Source organism: Macaca mulatta, chromosome 14 (assembly GCF_049350105.2).
Source record: "Macaca mulatta isolate MMU2019108-1 chromosome 14, T2T-MMU8v2.0, whole genome shotgun sequence".
Lineage (NCBI taxonomy): Eukaryota > Metazoa > Chordata > Mammalia > Primates > Cercopithecidae > Macaca > Macaca mulatta.
In genome coordinates, this window is record NC_133419.1 from 22,110,397 (window position 1) to 22,126,804 (window position 16,408).

The 16,408-nt window shown below is 38.9% G+C and overlaps 1 protein-coding gene across 4 annotated transcripts in view; it reads right to left on the bottom strand.

Annotated features, from left to right (window-relative positions):
• TTC17 (tetratricopeptide repeat domain 17) overlaps positions 1–16,408 on the bottom strand; it is a 139,660-nt gene that overhangs the window by 30,652 nt on the left and 92,600 nt on the right. For 2 of the 4 annotated variants that reach the window (XM_015114425.3, XM_015114424.3), the window contains 3 exons: positions 13,123–13,243; positions 11,040–11,199; positions 10,025–10,108 (listed from right to left, as the gene is read on the bottom strand). In XM_015114425.3, the coding sequence (XP_014969911.1) occupies positions 10,025–10,108; positions 11,040–11,199; positions 13,123–13,243 (365 nt within the window). Of the gene's footprint in view, positions 1–5,516; positions 7,777–8,080; positions 10,109–11,039; positions 11,200–13,122; positions 13,244–14,677; positions 15,286–16,408 lie in introns of those variants that run through there. The other 2 variants (XR_013403946.1, XM_015114426.3) reach the window with 2 other exon arrangements.

The window sequence follows — 16,408 nt, forward strand, 5'->3', positions numbered from 1 at the left end:
GCGTGGTGGTGCACACCTGTAGTTCCAGCTACTCGGGAGGCTGAGGCAGGAGAATCACTTGAACCAGGGAGGCGGAGGTTGCAGTGAGCCAAGATAGCACCACTGCACTCCAGCCTGGGCAATAGAGCGAGACTCTGCTTCAAAAAAAAAAAAAAAAAAGAAGAAGAATTTTGTCACTGCTGAATGCAGTGCTTATATGTCAACTAGGTCCAGTTTGTAATTGTGGTTTTTTTCAATCTGCTATAATAATAACTGCTATCAGTTATTATAATTTTATTCAAAACTACTTCAATTAGGAATATGTCTATTTCTTCTGCCAGTTATGTCACCAACGCTTACCTTATATATTTTAGACTATATTCTTAGGTTCATACTGTTTACAGAACATACCTACCTGTGAATTAAATCTATATTACTTTCCTATAGCTACTGTGACAAATTAACACATACTTCGTGGTTTAAAACAATAAAAATGTATTCTTTCACAGCTGTTAAGGCAGGAGGTCCAAAATCAGTATCATTGGGTCAAAGTCAATGTGTCAGCAGGGTTGTGCTCCCTTCAGAGGATGAAGAGAATCTGTTACTTCCCTCTTCTGGCTTCTTGTAGCTGCCGGCATTCCTTTGCTTGTGGCTGCATAACTCTGCCTCTATTGTCACACAAACTTCTCTTCTGGATTAAGTCTCTCTCTGTCTCCTTCTTTATAAGAATACATGTGATTGGCTTTAGGACCTGGATAATCCAGGATAAACTGGATAATCCAGGATAATTGGTCCATCTCCAGATCCTCAGTTTTATCTGCAAAGTCCTCTTCTTTCCATACTGTGTATGTACATAGTTTTCACAGGTTCCAGGGATTAGAACATGGATACCTTTGTGGGGGACACTATTCAGCCTGCCACAGATCCCTTTATTGTTATAAAATATTCCACTTTAGTAATGATTCTTATTATAAAGTTTACTTTCTCTGACAAGGGTATAGTTATATAGCTGTTATTTTTTTATTTTATTTTATTTTATTTTAAATCTAGCCCACATTTAATTCTTAAGTTACACAGTCTTTCTCCGTTTAACTACTGATGTACTTGGGTCTATATTTGCCATTGTACTATTTGTGCTCTACTTTTATGTACCTTTATCTTCCTTGACTTCCTTTGGATTAATCAAATGTTCTACATGATTCCATTTTCCTTCTATTAAGTTACATTTTAAAATAATTTTTAGTTGTTAGCCTAGAGCTTAAAACATGCTTTTTTACTTATTAAAGCCAATGCAAATTATTACTTTTACTACTTGGCTGATACCAATTAAGCCTTAGGACTTTTAAACTCCATTTGCTTCCCTCTCATCATTAATGTTATTGTTACCATGAATTTCAGATATACAGTACATAAAATTGAAACTCCTCAGGGTGTACAATTATTATTTTGTACAGTTACTATTCATTTACATATGTTTCCCAGTGTTCTTCATTCTTTCTTCCAAGTCCATATTTCTATCTGGGATTATTTTCCTGATGAACTTCCTTTAATTTTTCAATGCAGGCCTACTGGTACCAAATTCTCTCTGTTTTTGTTTGTTTGAACACATATTTATCTTGCCTTAATCTTTTAAGATGATTTTGGCTGGTTTAGAATTCTAAGCTTGCAGTTTTCTTATTCTTGCACTTTAAACATGTTGTTACAACGGCTTCTAGTTTCTATCATTTCTGTTCAGAAGCTAACAGTCTCATTGTTGCAACTGTGAAGGCAACTGGCGAATTAAAGATGGGCTACATATTCTTTGTCACTACCATCAGGTAGAGGATATTTTTCCCTGTCTGTAATTTTGAGCAGGCCCCAGGACTTGCTTTGAAAGGCAGCATGGATGAAGCAGTGCTGCTTCAGTTTTATGCACAAGCTCTGAGAGGCCTGGCCCGGATGCTTCTGCTTTCACCCTCTTGGAGCCCTCAGCCATCATGTGAAATGGCCCGGGACCCTGCTGGAGAGGGAACTGCAGCTGTGCCCCAGCTAATGCAGCCACCCCAGTTGAGGCACCAGACATTTGAGTAAAGCCATCTTTGGTGGCCAGCCCCAGGGGAGTCCCCACATGTCTGCAGTTGTGTAAATGACTCCAGGTGAGACCAGAAGAAATGCCCAGCTGAGTCCAGTTCAGACTGTTGAATCTTAAGCAAAGAATAGTTTTGTTTTAAGGTAGTAAATTTTGGGGTGATTTGTTAGGCAGAAAAAGATAACTGAAATAGTATTTCGTATTTAAATAGAGCATTGCCATGGTAGAAACTTAAGACATGTAGCACTAGTTTGGGGACTGGGTTATAGACATTTGGTGGAAAAGCAGCAAAGAGACTACTAATGGAAGCCGGAAAACCACTGAGGAAATAGGTATTTCAGGCTGGACAGAAGCCATGTAATCTACTGACAAAATAAGTGAGACTGTATCTTGGAAGATACAAAAAGTACCTAGTGAAGTTATATATCTGGCTAAGGTTTCCAGGAAGAATGCTGAAAGTGATAAGCAATTTTTCAAAAAACACCTGTAAAAGGTATTAAAAGAGAGAAGAACTAAACAAGGAACTGCTCAGTTTCAAGCAGAATTTAGAGGAACATACTTTCAACCTGGGACTTGCAGGGTTACAAAATAAAACTTTCTCGTTACCAGTTTCTCCAGCAAAAGGTTCTGAAGTTAAAAAAAAAAAAAAAAAAAAGGCCGGGCGCGGTGGCTCAAGCCTGTAATCCCAGCACTTTGGGAGGCCGAGGCGGGCGGATCACAAGGTCAGGAGATCGAGACCACAGTGAAACCCCGTCTCTACTAAAAATACAAAAAATTAGCCGGGCGTGGTGGCGGGCGCCTGTAGTCCTAGCTACTCAGGAGGCTGAGGCAGGAGAATGGCGTGAACCCAGGAGGCGGAGCTTGCAGTGAGCCGAGATCGCGCCACTGCACTCCAGCCTGGGCAACAGCGTGAGACTCCGTCTCAAAAAAAAAAAAAAAAAAAAAAATTCCAGAGCGTTAACAGTAGGACTATGGTCTCAGGGTCAAGATAAAATAAAGGACATGCAATACAACCTTGTTACTACTACAGATGCTCCCTGACTTACAGTGGGGTTATGTCTTAATAAACCCATCGTAAGCTGAAAATATTAAGTTGAAATGCATTCAGTACACCTAACCTACCATACATCATAGCTTAACCTGTCATTGCTTAAATGTGCTCAGAACACTTACATTATGCCATAGTTGAACAAAATCATCTAACACAAAGCCTATTTTATAATGAAGTGATGAATATCTCATGATTTACTGAATAGTGTACTGAATATAAAAAATAGAATGGTTGTATGGGTAGTTGAAGTATGGTTGCTACTGAATGCATATTGCTTTCATACCATCCTAAAGTAAAAGAATTCTAAGTTGAACCATCATAAGTTGACGACCACCTGTACTTCAGAAAGATTTATGCCAGTGCCTAGCGGATGCTCTTAGTTAGACAAAAGGCATCTAAGACTCTAAAGGGTATCATCCCTGATTCACATTCAAAGTATATAGAGGACTTCTTGAAGAAATGTGTGGGTGTGGCTTCTCTCTGGTGGGGTGAGTGATTTATAATTTGAAAGTCCACAAAGTTTTTTAAAGAAGTTGTGCCAGTGTGGATAACTGTGCCAGTTGGGACAGAGCCTAGAAGCAGGCTGAGAAAGCTATTCAGCTACAAAAACAGGACATTTCTCATGGACAAGGAAAGACAGCTCAAAGAAAAAGTCAAGAACTGAGAAACAGAAAAGGGAAAAACTTCAGAGAACCAAAATAGACTAATCAAACGTTCCCTACCCCTGGAATTGGGGGAATTGGTGACATACAGCCAGACGGAGTTCACAACTGCCATGGGATTGCTATATGCCTTCAATTTCCTCTCTTGTAAATTTAGTCAATTGATGTGACATCATATCCTTGCCATAACGATGTAGGTTGTATGTGCAGGGGTGGATTACGACCAGTAACTTTTTGTTTAAATTCATAGGTTTACAGGTGAAGAGAAGCTGTATCTGAGGAGTCTCTTCCATACACAGGAATCCTCTCTTACCTGGGGGGAATATGTTCCAAGACCCCCAGTGTATGCCTGAAACTGTGGATAGTACCGAACCTTATACACACTATTATTTTTTCCTATATACATACCTATGATAAAGTTTAATTTATAAATTAGATACAGTAAGAGATTAATAACAATAAAACAGTAATTAAAATAATATACTGTAATAGAAGTTGTGTGGATGTGGTCTGCATCTTTCTCTACCTCAAAATGTCTTATTTTACTGTACTCATCTATTTTTGAACCTCAGTTGACTGTGGGTAACTGAAAACCATGTAAAGCGAAACCACAGTTGAGGAGGAACTACTGTACACAAGTAGACTCTGAGCCTGATGCCATAATTGGATGGGACTGTGGGGTTCTTGGGGTGGGTGTCATTTTGCACGTAGGAGGAATTTAAACAATTTGAGCCAGTAGGAAGACTCGGGCAAATGAGAGATGCCCTAAAATTCTATTTGCCCTCCTCTTCACCCATGTCTTATCAAGAAGTGAAGTCCTATCTGTTTCCTTGAATCTCAGCTGGTTTTGTACTGACTGGCTCTGACCAACAAGAATGCAGTTGAAATGATGCTGTATCAGTTTCTAGGCTTTGGGATGCTGGGCAGATTCTGTTTTTTACCCTTCTGAAGCCCTGACCCATCACATGATTATTACTGTGCCACAGAGACCATGTGGAGCTGGAGAGACCAGATGGACTTGGAGGGATCACATGGTACTTAAGAGACCATGTAGAGATGGAGCCTGGACAGCTCCCACTCTTCCAGGCTTCCCCAGAGGCACCAAACATGAGAGTCAAGAGCTCTTGGGTGTGCAGCCCCAGCAACGTAAGTGACTTCAGGTGAGATCAGCAGAAGTGCCAGGCTGAGCCCAGCCCAGACAGCAGAATTACAAAGAAATAAATGGCTGCTAAGTTCTGTAATTGTAAACAGCCATTTGTTTGTTTGTAATGGTAGGTAACTGATACAGAAATAGTATTTTTCCTCCTGCCTCTTAAGCTTTTAATTTTCCTAGGTGTGCTTTTCATTGTACCTATTCTGCTTGGGGTCTGCTGAGCTTCTAGAATCTGTAGGCTACCTTTCATCCATTTTGGAACATTTCTAGCCCATTTCTTCAAACATCACTTCTGCCCGATTCTGTTACTTCTCTATCTCCCAGACCCTAATTATATGTATGTTAGATCTTTGGAGTTTTTCCATCGTTTCTTATGCTCTTATCAATCCCCACACTCCCTTATTTTCTCTGTGGTTCTGTCTGCATATTTTTCTAGTTTACCAATTCTGGGCTGTGCTCTGTTCAATCTGTTATTAAACCCATTCAATGAGTTTTCATTACTCTATTTTTAAATTCTAGAATGCTTTCTGATTTTTAAAATAGTTTCTAGTTCTCTGGTGAAAAGGTACTTCTTTTCATCTACTTTCTTCATCTTTTCCCTTATTTTTGTGAATATATTAATTGTAGTTATCTTAAAGTCCTTGTCTACTGAGTACAATATCTCTATTATCTGTAAATCTGCTCCTGTTGTCTACACTTTGCCTTGTTATCAACCATACCTTCTTGCTTCTTTGCATATCTAGTATTTCTTTCTAAAAATTGTATTCTGGTCTTTCTGTATAAAAGAACCACAGCAGCTCCAGATATTAAAATATTTCATCAGGGCAGTTTTTCCCTTCATTCTATTAGGCAAAGAAGTTGTAAGACTCATCAACTCATTCCTGCCCGATAATGAGTTAGGTTGGGGCATGCAGTTTGGCAAGACTCAGTCTGTCTGGGTCATTCCCGTTCCTTAGTTGTGGCACACCAGGGATTCTGATTATTAACTAAGCTAGACCTAATTAGACCTAATGCTAGATTAGAAACTAATTTAGACCTAATCAGAATCCCCAGAGTGCCACAACTGAGGAACAGGAATGACCTCAGGTGTCTGAGTAGGTAGGTTAGGTGTCTGTCTCCTCAGCCCTAAAGACTTCTTCCTGTTAGAGGTCCCCAGCTCACTTCAGTCTCGCATCCAAGTAGTATCTAGATGAAAATCCTGAGGGGAAAAGCCATATGATTATGGCTGGCTCTGTCATTCGGCATCTCCTTATTTCCTAAGCAGTGCGAGATGGAGATATTTCACTCCACCTTTCCTAAGTTTTGGGCCTAATCCCCCAGACTCCTGTGTGGCCTTAGCTCTAATCAAAATGCTCCTTGGAAAACAACTGGTCATGTGTTTGATTTCCAATCTGTTAATTCCACCTTGAACAACTGCTAAAAGCTTTACTACTTTGTCTTTTTTCTCAGTAATGGCTTTCTCCCTACGCTAAGGCCAGTTCTTAGCTCATACCCTGAATCAACAAGCGCTGGCGGCATAGGCAGGAAGACACAGCTGGCAATCACCACTCACTTTGGAAAGGTTCTTCTGTCACTAGTAATTTAGTTCTTTCATATCTTGTTGCTTGCCTAGTTCTATGATAGCTTTAAAAACATGATTTTAGAAGTTTATCTGGTTCATTCAAGTTATTGTAAGGCAGTGACCTGCCCTGACCTACTACATCCTAACTGGAATATTACTTTTACATGTGTATTAACTTTTAATGTTATTTGACTAAATTCTTATATTCTTTGTAGTTAGTTTTCCATGGATTCTTTTGGGTTTTCCAGACATATGATTTTAGCAGATACAGTAGGCAGTCTGAATGCCTTTGTCTATATTAATACATTCAAACTCATGTTGAGTAGTAGTAGATAGAGGGGACATTCTTGTCTGGTTCTTGACTTCAGTGGAAAAGCATTTAGAAGGCACCTAGTAAGGTCCTGGCTTTTCTGCTAAGAGAGTGTGTGTGTGTGTGTGTGTGTGTGTTATTGTGCTAAGAAAAGTATCAGTTCTTAGAGTTCTTAACCTAAGTTGGTATTGAATATATCCAATGTTTGCACAAGTCTGGATATGATTATATGATTTTCCCCCTCTATCAATATGAAGGATGATATGAATGGTTTCCAAATAGTAAATCAATTCTGTATTCCTAGAGCAGCCTTTTAGTCATGAAGTGTTTTTCAAAATATGCTGTTAGATTGTTTGCTACTATTTTATCACTTTTGAATTGATAACAAGTGAAATAGGTTAGTCGTTTTTTTTTTTAATGCCAATTTTTTCAGATTCGGGGAACAATGATACGTTTTCTTTGTAAAATACATTTTCTTTTTTTGATACTCTGAAATATAGCAGCACTGGAAATTTTTGGTCTTTAAAGGTTTGTAAAAGTCCTCTGTGAAGTCATCTGGGCCTAGTGTGCTTTTTGGTTGGAGTTAACGATTTTTTTCCATTTCTTCTATGGCAGTCTTTCTGATTTAGATGCTGTTTCTACTGAGGTCATTTTTTCTGCATTGTAGGTTTCCAAAAAATATTATTTCACCTAGGTTTTCAAACATATTTGAATAAATTATATGTTTTGGTCAAACTAGTGTGATTCTCTAAACGTCCTATTTTTATGGTCATGTCCCCCTATCTTTTGAATTTTACTTTGGCAATCTCATTTTCCTTTATTAGGTTAGCTAATGATGTATCTATTTTATTGATACATACCTCAAACTCAACTTTTGGATTCATTATTTCTTCTGATTTTCTGTATAACTAATGCATCTTTTTTCTTTCTTAATTCTTTTGCTTTTAGTTTGGTTTATCTTTTCATCCCAGTTTTGGGTGTTTAATTCATATCTTATTTTTCATTTTTTTTTTGAGACGGAGTCTTGCTCTGTCACCCAGGCTGGAGTGCAGTGGCCGGATCTCAGCTCACTGCAAGCTCCGCCTCCCGGGTTTACGCCATTCTCCTGCCTCAGCCTCCCGAGTAGCTGGGACTACAGGCGCCCGCCACCTCGCCCGGCTATTTTTTTGTATTTTTTAGTAGAGACGGGGTTTCACCGTGTTAGCCGGGATCGTCTCTCGATCTCCTGACCTCGTGATCCGCCTGTCTCGGCCTCCCAAAGTGCTGGGATTACAGGCTTGAGCCACCGCGCCCAGCCTTATTTTTCATTTTTACTGCTACAGGTACTTAACGCTATGAAAATTTCTCTGAAAACTGTTTTAGTCTGTTCTACAGACTGTTATTTTGTTTTCATTTATCTTCAAGAAATTCTAAATTTTTTAGTTTCCCTTTGACTCAGGAGCTGTTTAAATGACATGTTTTAGAATTTCCAAGTAGGAGGGCTTTTATATTGTTATTTATTATTATTATTATTATTTTGCATTGTGGCCAGAAAATGCTACTTTTATTTTTTTCCTTGGAATTTGTTCACTGCTCTGATACAATTTTCACGAATGAATATTCTATGTTTAAATGAGACAGGGTCTCACTCTGTTACCCAGGCTGGAGTACAGTGGCATGATCATGGCTTACTGCAACCTCAACTTCCTGGGCTTAAGCGATCCTCCCATCTCAATCTGTCAAGTAGCTGAGACTACAGGTGTGTGCAAACATTTTAATTTTTTTGTAGAGACAGGGTCTCGCCATGTTGCCCAGGCTGGCCCAAACTCCTGGGCTCCAATGATCCTCCTGCTTTGTCCACCAAAGTGCTGGGATTACAGGCATGAGCCACTCTGCCTGGCCTAATATTTTAATTCATGGAGAAAAGTTTAGTCTGAATTATAATGTGTTCCATGACAATAGTTTCCTGCTGTGTGTTCTTTGGTAAGTTTTGCTGCTTTTTCCTATGGTATTCATTCATTCATTCATTCATTCTTCATTGAGACGGAGTCTCACTCTGTCACCCAGGCTGGAGTATAGTGGCATGATCTCGGCTCACTGCAACCTCCGCCTCCTGGGCTAGCACTGATTCTCCTGCCTCAGCCTCCCAAGTAGCTGGGATTACAGGCACGTGCCACCACACCCGGCTGATTTTTGTATTTTTAGTAGAGATGAGGTTTCACCATGTTGGCCAGGCTGGTCTTGAACTCCTGACCTCAAGTGATCTACCTGCCTCGGCCTTCCAAAGTGCTGGGATTACAGGTGTGAGCCACTGGGCCCAGCCGGTTTTCTTTTATTTTTGTATCAGTGCTGTGTCTGCTCTGTTTTTATTACTCAGGATTTTCCTGGTTGGGCTACTTGTAGAAAGTTCCTTCAGGTAGTAGAATTTTGCTGATGTTTTCTGAAATTGCTAACCCTGCCTGACTTCTGCTACAATTCATCTTGTATGGTTTTGTGGATCATAACCACTTTTGGCAATCCTTACATTTTTTTGAAGTCTGGGGATCATGTGCTTGCCCTAGTTTCATTATAATTGGGGTCTGCTGATGATTTTTCCATGTGCGATATCCGGAAGATGAAGGAAGTTGCTATCTCACTATCTCACAATGTCACATTCATATTTTAAGTTGGGTTAATTCTTTAAATGACTACGCTAAATTAGCTATTTAATATTATACAGTAGTAGAGAGATTCTTAGTCATAAAGTAATAAAATTAAATTTAAAAACCCCTCCTCTTTACACAAATATCACACAGAAGAAGTGGTATCTTAGAATCTCTCAATGATATTTTCTGTAGGCTCTATGAAAATGCAATTTGGTAAATATTTTGTTTCATGATTTCAAGAGAAAAGACATTTCAAAGTGTGTTTCCCATCCATCATCCAAAATACCAAATATTCTTCACCATCAGAAGAATATCTGACTTATTTCATATACCTAGATTCCATGGTTTCCAATACTAACACCTCTATACACACATACTGGGGTAAAGAAGAGAAAACTGACTAGGTAAGTTTCACCACAGAAGGTAGGCAAAGAGACAGAAAAGAATATTAAAAAAGTGACTGAAACATTCTGAGGGGAGTTATTTCACATTATCCTTTGAGCCACCAAGTGCTAAGTAACTAACAGAAGAGGTTAGAGACACTTAGGAGCAAATAACCTAGAAAAGAAGTTAGAAGGAGGGCAATTGTTTCCAGCTTTTCTGTGGGGAGACTTACCTTTTCCAAAACTTTGGCAATTCGGGTGCCAATTTGTTCAAGCGACTGTTGTGGATATTGGTCTTTGCCGAGATTTTGTAATACCTGGAAGGAATGAAGATGGCAGATTAGTAGAATGAAAACGACGCAGGATCTAGATGATACTGCTAATGCTGAGTTGGGCACCATACCACAGAGGCAAACTGTTTTTCTGGGATACATGCTGTGGTCCTATTGGTAAGGTAATCTATGGAAGATACATTTAAGGCTGTTTTAGCATCCCCTCAGCTCTCCCACATTTAACAAAAATTACAGAATATAAAACACATTCATTATAGCGACATTAGACCACAGAGTAAATGAAATAAACTATGTGTAATCTTGTCATTCAGACATGTAAAGACATATAGAGAGGTATCAACCACTTTTAACACCTTTATATGTCTTTCAGATATTTTTCTATGTACGTTTTCTCACAAAATATTGAATTATACTATATACTGTTACCTATGTTTTCACATTATATACTGTGAAAATTTATTCACGTCAATAAGAATATTTCTATATATTTTCTAATGGTGCCACTGTATACTATCTTACTTCTATACCAAAATTTATTTAACCAATGCTCTACTGTTGGATACTTGTGACATGTTTTTCCAATTCTTCTAGGTAGATGCTTTGCTAGGTATATATTGGGTCTGCCTTCCTTACCTTCCTTCTTAAAAATGTCAACAGGAGAATTAACTGCCCCAAACATTTTTCTCAAGAGTCTGTATTTGATGGCAAGGCAGAACTACTCCCCTTGAGGGGTAAATCAGGATTAAAATTCCATGGTCATAAATAAAAAAAGACTAATAAGCTCAGTCCAAGGGCCTGAAAGAAATCAGGCTTGGCCCAAATCCACCTAGGTGATGCCTAACTGAAAAAAAGCCCCTATTTTTTTTTTAAAGGCCTGGTCACCTGTGCTTTCCACTATCAATGTGCATCCTAATTGTGAGGCTAAAAACCAGCCTGAACAAAGTTGAGCACTCACCTCTGTTAGCTGACTCTCCCCTGTGTAGTGCAGGCTGGCTCGGTTGGAAACCCCATGCAAGTGGTCCAGGGTATGCATACTCGTAGGGAGATTGCCATTGCAAAGAGGCTCCATTGCTGGCTGCTGTATAGGGGTGGCAAAGTCTATGTGTTCTGTGATGCTGAGAAATGGAGATGACCACATTAGGAAATTTTTGAGTGGGTGCGAAGAGAAGAGAGACAGCGTCAACAATCAGCTCATCATAGCTTCAATATGCTATCCCCTGATTTTAAACGAGGTAAGTTTTCTTCTAGGATTTCTTCTTCCAAGATATAAGTGGTGATAAATACCCACAACTGGTTATTATCTTTTAGTTTTCTTTCATGCATGGCAGCACATTCCTCCACACAGAAAAAGTTACCTAAAGCTTAGACAGTAAATTTTATAGAGATAAACAGCCATACATTGTATTTAGGTGTAAGACTAAGTACTTCCTTTCATTTTCCCACCATATACAAAGTATTATAGACTGTCATATGCACTAATATGACAAATTGGCACTGCCATGTTTTACTTGCAGCTATTTAAAAAGTCTAACAATTATTAGGCAAACATTCACTCATTATTTATTTACAGCCTATTACATGTCAGATACAAGGACTATAATAATGAGTAAAACATAGTCAGTCCCTGCTGTTATCATGTTCATTCTCCTGTGAGTGATTCATTTATTACATGTGATAAGTTATAAAAGATAAAATATGGTGCAATGACAGTACACTCCAGGAGGGTATACGTTGCCTCTGCACTGGTGGAGCAGGGAGGTAGCTAGTAAAGGATTCTGTGGAGATAAGATTAAGTTGAGGCCAGAAGGTTTAGTATGAATTAACCAGCTGAGAACCCACAGTGAGAACAATGCCACAGACAAAAGAGACACCATGTGTGACAGTCCTGGCAGGAGAGAGGGCAAAAGAGAGGATGAAAAAACAGGCAGGGAGCAGATCAAGAAAAGCAGATCAAGTCCACTTTAAACAGCAGTAAGAATTTCCTAGAGTGCTTTAAGAATGATTTGACTTATATTTGAAGAATTCTGAGTACTGTGGAGAGAATAGGTTGAACAGAGGCAAGAGTGAACAGAGCAAGAGGACCAGCTAGGAGGTACTGGATGAACTGATGTAGGGATGGTTATGCTCTGGTTTGAGGAGGCACCAATGGAGATGGAGAAAAGTAGGTGGTTTTGAAAAATACTCAGGGAGTAAAAGTGCTAAGAATTGGTAACAGGCTGAATTTGAAGAGCAAGGGAGGAAAATTGTTAAGGATAACTCCCAGGTTTTTGGCCTAAGCATTGCTGGAGCTATTTACTAAAAATAGGAAAAGAAAAAACAAACGAAACAATTAATTTTTTAATATGGAGAGTGGGCAAGAAAATTATGACTTTAGTTTTCCTGAGCATGGGATGCCTGAGTGCAGTCTAGACAAGACAGGTCAGGGAGACAGACAAATGAGTTGAAGGCATTGTAGAAGGTCTGGTATGGAGATTCAAGTTTGGGAGCTGTTAGTACATCTGTGTTGATTGGAATTTTGGGAGTAGATCAGTCTGACTAGACGTGATTACAAAATAAGAAGGTTTAGAGGTAAATCCTGGGAAACTCCAACACTTAAAGGGTAGAAAAGGGGTCAGCAAAAGAGAGTGAGTGTCCAGTGAGGAGAAAGCAGTTATCAGAGGCACCTAGTATGTCTCGGTAGGTGTTTGCAAATCTGGATTTGCTCTGGCTCCCTTACAACTGCATGATATTCATGAGAAACTATGGGTTTTGTGCTTCTATAAAGAGGATCTAGTCTTCAATGCAAACTAAGCAGGTTATACATGGCTGCTAGATAGCTTACGAAGGACAGGTGAAGGCACCGGGAAGGGAGGCACACTCAAGGCTTTGCTACAATGGGTTGGGTCCACCTGGGGGCCATGGTCAGCATGGTCATCCTTTGAAAATTCAGCTCTAGAAAGGATAACTTTTCTACTCTCTGCTAAGAGGGCATCCTTAAAGTCAGCTGGGTTCAGTGGAACTCAAATGCCATAAAGGAGGGAAAGGCTTAACATACTTACTCAATGTTTTTTGAAGAAACTGCAAGCCAGGTACTCACGATGGCAGTCAGCTCTACCCAGCGGAGTTTGACGCATTCGTCTGGGCTGGGCCATCCCAGACGCTGGTAGTCACGTTTTTTTCCTGGAAGGAAAGTATGCCATGAATCCACGCGATTGCAAAGGAACAGAACCCAAAGGGCCTTGTGCCCTGATGATTACTTCACCCAGATTGGTGTATTTGGAGGTGCTAGTCATTCTTGTAGTCTTTAGCATTTCCCCCATCTATGGTCTAATTAAAATCTTGTCATTATGAAATGGGACTAAAGATCATCTCTGAGTAAAGACAGGTGGAGAAGAAAGAATAAATGAGTCCTTTGGTGGATTTAAGACTGAGCAACATGAAATAAGGGTTAAGGTATTCTTCAATGTTAACAGTCTTACCAAACTTAATTTTTGCCCCCTCTGTATTTTGATTTTATAAAGACAACTCCAACTTAGTAGAAACATATATCCCTAAAGCAGGGTTTCTCAACCTGGTATTATTGACATTTTGGGCTGGATAATTTTTTGAGGACCTGTCCTGTGCATTGGAGGGTGTTTAGCATCATCTTTGGCCTCTACCCACTGGATGTTGGTAGCACCGTTCCCCAGATAAAACAACAAAAATGTCTCCAGATATTGCCAAATGTCCCCTGGGGGGGCAACATCACACCCAATAGAGAGAACCACTGCTATAAAGAAGAGCAGCAGGGAATAATGATGTTAATGAAAGATGATCATCTCCCCGCAGCCCCCGCCACAACACCACAGTCCAAGAACCAGCCTGGTTATCATCTATTTGAAGAGCACTTCCTGTGTATTCAGATCCCGTGCTAAGTGCTTTACATCCTTAACCTCATAAGTTTTTTCCATTTTTCTTTTTTTAATTAGAGACAGCACCTTGCTTTCTTGCCCAGGCTGGAGTGCCATGGCATACTAGCTTTCTGTAGCCTTAACCTCCTGGGTTTAAGTGATCCTCCCACCCTGGCCTCCCAAAGTGCTGGGCTTATAGATGTGAGCCACTGCATCTGGCCTGAAGTAGGTTTTAACCCTCATTTCTCAGATGAGAAAACTCAGGGAGACTAGATGACTTGCCCAGGTCACCTGGCTAGGAAATGGCAGAGCTGGGATCCTGATCCAAGTCTGTTCGACTCTAACGTGTATGTTCCCAATCAACAAGCTATTTAAAGCTACAAAAAATTTTAAAGCTCTGTTTATTAATATCCTTCGTAGGTACTACTTTTTGGGTCTGGGCGCTTTACTTACATCAAATCCCCAAGAAAAGAGCAGAACTGTCTTGTCTGGGAGGGGTTTTCTGAAGGAGTTATAATGGAATAGGCAGGAAGGAGAACTTTAGTTCTGTATAGCACTTTTTATATTATAGGAATTTACCAACAGTAGAAAACTGTTTGAGGTACAGGCAGGGGTTTAGATTGAGATTTTAACAAAACAGAAAGGAACAGTTTTGAAAGAGTTTCAAATTAACTCTCTTTAAATTAATAACTTAAATAAGCCATAATTTTCACAAAAAATCTTATTTTTCTTTTACATTTAATAATTTCATTTGAAAAATATTTATTGAGCACCTGTTATAAGGGGCTGAGAACCATAAAAGACACTAGGGGTACAGACAGGAATCATAAGACGGCCTGCTCTTGAGCTCACAGTCTAGTAAGGAAGGTAAACATAAACAAATCATTACAATACAATAGGAAAAGAGCTAGAGCAAAGATATAGAACAATTGCACAGAGGAAAGAGTAACTAATTCTGCCTGAAGGTAACAAGTAAGAGATGGCACTTGATTTTGAAGTTTAAGGATGAGGGATATTTTAGCACGGCAGAGGGCAGAGGGGGCATAGGGCATTCCAGGCATAGGGAACAGCATGTGCAAAGGCACTGAGGTAAAAACATGAGCATGGTTGGTTCAGAGAATGGTGTTGAAGGGTACACAGAGGCGGGTTGTAAAGGGTCTTGTACAACACACTAGGAAGTTTGAATTTTATCCTGTAGGCAATGGGAAGGCTTCAAGCCCACATCTCTCCATCTGGTTCACAAGGATATCATAAGAGGCTCTGTTAAATGCCTTGCTGAAATCCAGTTACATTATGTCTATGGCACTTTCCTGGTCTTCCAGTCTAGTAGCCCTAACCAAAAAAGGAAATGAAATTAGTTAAGCATTATTATTAGTTCTTAGAAAATCTACAATGGCTCTTAATGATCTCCATTTTTCCCCCATGGGCTCACAAACTATTTAATACTTTGCTTTATAACTTGGTCAGGATTTATCATGAAGCTGATTAGTTAGCAGTGAATAGAATCCATACTTAACTGAAAATTGGGATTTTGAATCTCTCTAGTATTTCTGTCCTCTATGCTTTAGAGCTTTTCACTTTAATGCCAATAAGTGGTTCCATGATCCCATTTGCAAGTACATTCAATGCCCTACTTGGGCCCACCAATTTGAATACATTTAAAACTGCTTAAGTGCTCTCATATCATCTCAACCATATTCAGCTTTAGTTTTCACTTTTATAATACATTTTTAGTTTTTTTGTTTATAAAAGTAATACAGGCTTATTGTAAAATATTTTAAAAATGGAAAAGTCATACAGAAGAAAATAAAAATCACCTATAGCTCTGTTAGCACCCAGAGATGACCATTTATAACATTTTGATGTATTTCCTCCTACTTTTGTTTCTATGTGCTTGTTTATTATACCATATTTCATCAAATCTAAGATGCTGCCAACTGTAAATATACATTATTTTAAAGGATTTAAGAAAGAAAAACAGCGCCAATTATTATATAAGATACTATCAACTCTAAGATGTATTCCAATTTCAGAGATATTGAAATGTGAAAAAAATGTAGTTGATGAAATACAGCATAATGATTAAGGTATTCTCTACATTTACTACTTTATAAATTGCTTTTCTTAGTATATTACCAATATTTTGGCTGCATATTATGCAGCATGGACGTGTTATGATTTACTTAGGCAATTACAACATTCAGGTTGTTTACAAATTTTTATTATAAGCAACCCCATGATCAATATCTTTCTACTTACATCTATGGCACTTGTAAGATGATTTACTTAGGGTAAATTACTATAAGTAGAATAACTGGTATATATTTAAATTTTCTGATGTGTCTAGTCAGACTACCCCAAAATTCACTTCATTTAAATAAAATGTGTGTTACACATTTAAAAACAATTTGATAATCAAAACTGGTATCTTACTGTTTATGCCTGCACTCCTTTG